This window comes from Sinocyclocheilus rhinocerous, unplaced genomic scaffold (genome assembly GCF_001515625.1).
Source record: "Sinocyclocheilus rhinocerous isolate Xijiao unplaced genomic scaffold, SAMN03320098_v1.1 scaffold4319, whole genome shotgun sequence".
Classification (NCBI taxonomy): domain Eukaryota; kingdom Metazoa; phylum Chordata; class Actinopteri; order Cypriniformes; family Cyprinidae; genus Sinocyclocheilus; species Sinocyclocheilus rhinocerous.
Genome location: NW_015658510.1, coordinates 125,027 through 129,802, shown reverse-complemented (window position 1 = coordinate 129,802; position 4,776 = coordinate 125,027). Strand labels below are relative to the sequence as shown.

General features: G+C 37.7%; 1 protein-coding gene across 2 annotated transcripts in view; it reads left to right on the top strand.

Moving 5' to 3' along the window:
* Positions 1-4,776, top strand: part of LOC107722303 (phosphatase and actin regulator 1) — a 25,582-nt gene that overhangs the window by 14,251 nt on the left and 6,555 nt on the right. Inside the window, exons 6-9 of one of the 2 annotated variants that reach the window (XM_016530600.1) lie at positions 491-495; positions 1,721-1,881; positions 4,224-4,387; positions 4,599-4,755. In XM_016530600.1, the coding sequence (XP_016386086.1) occupies positions 491-495; positions 1,721-1,881; positions 4,224-4,387; positions 4,599-4,755 (487 nt within the window). Of the gene's footprint in view, positions 1-490; positions 496-1,694; positions 1,882-4,223; positions 4,388-4,598; positions 4,756-4,776 lie in introns of both variants that reach the window. The other variant, XM_016530599.1, reaches the window with a different exon arrangement.

Sequence of the window (4,776 nt, the reverse complement as noted above, 5' to 3'; positions counted from 1 at the left end):
TTTATTTATTTATTTACTGTATATTGCTGCTGCCACACAGATCTAAAATAAACATGTGATTTATTTCCCAGCTGTTTACCTTCACAGACATAACCCACTGTTTTTTTGTAACTTGTGTGTTTTTAACGTAAACTTGTGTGTGAATGAGAACTTAGTTTAGTACTCACATGCTGTGACAGCCGCTTTCGGTCCGTGTGCTTCGGATGTGTGCGCTCAGAAAACCCTATATCAGAAGTTTAAACTCATATGGTTTAAAACACATGATTTCAGCGCGATAAACATGATAATCAGAACCAAAACAGATGTTTTTAGCAGGTCCGAGCTGTAATGGCGCAGCTCTATTCTGGAAAAGGGGGCGGGGAGCAGCAGCTCATTTGCATTTAAAGAGACAGACACGAAAAACAGCGTGTTTCTGCTTCCACTCAAAATAGGCATCTTCAAAATGATATAATAAATGATCTGTGAAGTATTTTGAGCTGAAACTTCACAGACTCATTCTGGGGACACCAGAGACTTATATTATATATTGTAAAAAGGGGCATGATATGTCTCCTTTAAGTAGTTTTTTCTGTGATCATTGGGAGATACGTTGTTCTTGTTTAAATCATAAACTCACTTCATTTTGATCCATTTCTTATAAATCAAAACTTCTTCTCTTCTGTCCTTGTGCTTCTCCAGTAAATGTGTCTTGATTTAAGAATCCTTTGAACTGGAAAACAAGACAGAAATACTGAGGAAGAGCTGCACTTTATTACAGTGTGATCAGAAGCTACAGTAAAATATATTTTTATATTCTAGTGTCTGGGAGCAGAGCGGTTCAAACCTTAAGGTTTTTTTTAATAAGATTAATTAAAGTAGTGAAGATCTGTTTGAAGTTGTATTTTCAAACTGTGCTTCCTAGACATTTAAATGTAGAGAACTTTATTCTGTATTTTTTATTCCTTCAGTTTTCTTTATTTGGTCTTAAATATGCTGTCAAACAACCTGCAGAAACCCTGCAAAGATACTGTAATGAAAGCTGAGAGATTTCTGTCCCTCCATTAAAATATAGTATAATATAACTATGAAGTTAGTAATTGTGTTGTGTGGCTTTGTCATTTCTATTAGTTTTTTTTTTTTTATATGTCTATTTGGTTTTTAACAGCTAAAATAAAATACGTTTTTTACATATGTGTCCCTGCAGCACAAAAGCAGTGTTAAGTCGCTGGGGTATATTTGTAGCAATAGCCAACAATACATTGTATGGGTCAAAATTATACATTTCTCTTTTATGCCAAAAATCATTAGGATATTAAGTAAAGATCATGTTCCATGAAGATATTTAGTAAATTTCCTACCGTAAATATATCAAAACTTAATGTTTGATTAGTAATATGCATTGCTAAGAACTTAATTTGAACAACTTTAAAGATGATTTTCTCAATATTTAGATTTTTTTGCACCCTCAGATTCCAGATTTTCAAATAGTTGTATCTCAGCCAAATATTGTCCTATCCTAACAAACCATACATCAATGGAAAGATTATTTATTCAGCTTTCAGCTGATGCATAAATCTCAATTTCAAAAAATTGACCCTTATGACTGGTTTTGTGCTCCAGGGTCACATATATTGTATCTTTCAGTTCATGTTTATTATATTTCAGCTGATGAGAATGTTATTTTATGGTTGTGTGTGTGTGTGTGTTGTGTCCAGACTCGTGTCAGCCGCTGAAGGTGTCGTGTCTGCAGGGAAAGCCGTCTCCTCCTCTGCCTCCTAAGAAGCTGATGCTGTACTCGTCCTCGGCCACGCCGCTCTCGTTCTCTCAGTACAGTCACCCGTCGAACCGTATCATCGACGAGCTGCAGAAGGCGCTGGCGCTCGCCATGCAGAGACTCGACAGGTGCGTCTCATCTAATTATCCATCAAATCCATTAGAATGCATCATGCAAAGAATCAACACTGGATTTGATTATCACAGCGTCTGCATGCTGTGCACGGAAAACACCTGCTGCTCTCATCACTGTACAGCAGTATATCATGAGTTTCTATGAACAAAACACATATGATATGTGACCCTGCAGCACAAAAGCAGTGTTAAGTCGCTGGGGTATATTTGTAGCAATAGCCAACAATACATTGTATGGGTCAAATTGATTAGTAATATGCTTTGCTAAGAACTTCATTTGGACAACTTTAAAGATGATTTTCTCAATATTTAGATTTTTTTGCACCCTCAGATTCCAGATTTTCAAATAGTTGTATCTCAGCCAAATATTGTCCTATCCTAACAAACCATACATCAATGGAAAGCTTATTTATTCAGCTTTCAGATGATGCATACATCTCAATTTCGAAAAATTGACCCTTATGACTGGTTTTGTGGTCCAGGGCCACATATAGCAGAGGACACAGAGTAGCTGCTGCGGGAAAAGTGACCTAAAGGTGAGAAGGCTTCAAACTAACTGATAAGCATAGTTCAGTGCAGCTTGTCCTGTCAGATACATGTGCTGTTTAAAGCACACAGGCGAGTCCTGATAGCTTCACAGACTTCACTGAATGACTGCATGCGCATCAAACACAGACAACTATAGAAGAAAGTGCAATAATGCACATTTTTTAAATGCAATCATTCTAATTTTGAATGTAGGTTTAAAATTCTACATATAACACAAGTAATTGTATTTTTAAGGGAACAGTAAGAGTAAAGGGAGTTAATGGATAAATATAAATGTAATATAACTACTTTTCAGATGAGTGCGTGTTTTATTCTCATTTCTAATTTAGTGATTTTAATTTTTGGTGTAAAATGGTAAGCAAGCAGCTGTTTTTGTTTTAAAATGTAATGTTTATATTTAACCTTTTTATATATATTGTATAGCATAGCCTCTAGATTTGTTTTCATAGCCTTCAAATTGCACATTGTTTGGAGAAAACATTAAGGCAGGATGAGGAATAACATTTTTAATAATGGATTGAATTAATTGTTTTTATTTAAATTACATTTGAACTCTTTCCTCGTCAGTGTTTTTTTTTTTTATAGCCAAAAAGCATCAGCATTTTTGATCATATTCGCAGAATGGACTTTGACTGTGTTGCCAACTTAGTGACTTTGTCGCTAGATTTAGTGACTTTTCAGACCCCTTTAGCGACTTTTTTTTAACAAATGCTCTTTTTGCAGTGAGGAGTTTTTTCTGAGGTCTGAAACTTGCAAGAGTCTATATTTGTATAGTACAACAAGCTCTTATATGTCAAAAGATCAAAGATCATTATCGTTTCTCAGCATACAGCACTGAATCCATTGTCAGAATATTCCTGGAGCTCACAGGATTTTCGGAGTGTGTTTTTATGTATCTTGGCTTTTCAGGCCTGTCGTGGACGGCTGACTCATATTCTTTGTATTCATTACAGCAATGACAGAAATGAACTTTCCATTAAGAGCTGATATTTGCTCCCTTAAATTGATTTTTTTCTTTACACTGACTATTTAATGCAGTGAGTCATTGAGTCATTGAATCATTCACTCAACTGATTCGTTCAAAAATGCAGATCCATTCAGGAACTAAACACTGCTGTGTGTTGCTCAGAGATGCGCAGTTGTTCTGCTCTGCCTTGGTTCAAAGTATTTTTGTTGGTAAAATGGAACAAAAATGTAATAACTTTTTGTATATTGAGCTGTTGTATAAAACAAGTATCATATTTTCAGTTGTGCAGATATTTAGGGAAAACGGCACTTTTGCTTGTGTGATATCGCTCAACTACATCATATGATATAAATATGAAAGACAAAAATATCCTCAAAGGTATTTTGTCTCAGAATGTGTATTTTTGTTCATGTTTTACAAAGTGAGAGACCTACTCGATGTCAGCTTCCACGTCATTAAAACAACAATTACAGTATTATCAGCGTCTAACAGTGCTGAAGCACTGAAATATTTCACTGTTTGCGTCTCTGCATTCGTCTGTGTTCAGAGCGACTGTCAGTCCGTGTGTTAGTGGAGGGGTTGGACAGTACAGACTCTTTCTGCAGTTACACAGATACACCAGTAGGTGACTATATGAGTGAGTCATTGAATTATTCACTCAACCGATTCGTTTAAAACACTGATTAATTGACAACTCTTCATCAGGTTTGAAGTCTCCGTGTTTAGTGGATGTATGAAGTGTGTGTGGCAGAGGTTTTGTGAGTATTTGACCCAGACGTCTCCGCTGTCACATGACCGCTGGTGTGTTGTGTTCCTTCAGCTCTGCGGTTCACGCGGGTCAGTACAGCGCTCCACTCCGGGCCGTGGTGATCGACTGTGACGATGATAAAGAGAACATCCCCAACGAGTCTGACTATGAGGACCTGCCCAGCATGTATAAGGATGAAGAGCAGGAGGAGGATGACGACGATTCGCTCTTTACAAGTTAGTCTTGAAACCGTTCGTGTTTGCTGGGATACGGCAGACTCGTTGATTTGTTCTAGTTCTCGTTTTGTAATGAGGCAGTCAGAGCTCATTTGGTGTGTGTGTGTGTGTGTGAGAGAGAGAGAGAGAGAGAGAGAGAGAGAGAGAGAGAGAGAGAGAGAGAGAGAGTGTGTGTGTGTGTGTGTGTGTGTGTGTGTGTGTGTGTGTTCAGGCACTCTGGCGCTGAAGATCCTGAGGAAGGATTCTCTGGCGGTGAAGCTGAGTAACAGACCGTCTCAGAGAGATCTGCAGGAGAAGAACATCTTACCTGTACAGACAGATGAGGAGCGACTGCAGTCCAGACAGCTCATCGGCACCAAACTCACACGGTTCACTCACACACACACACA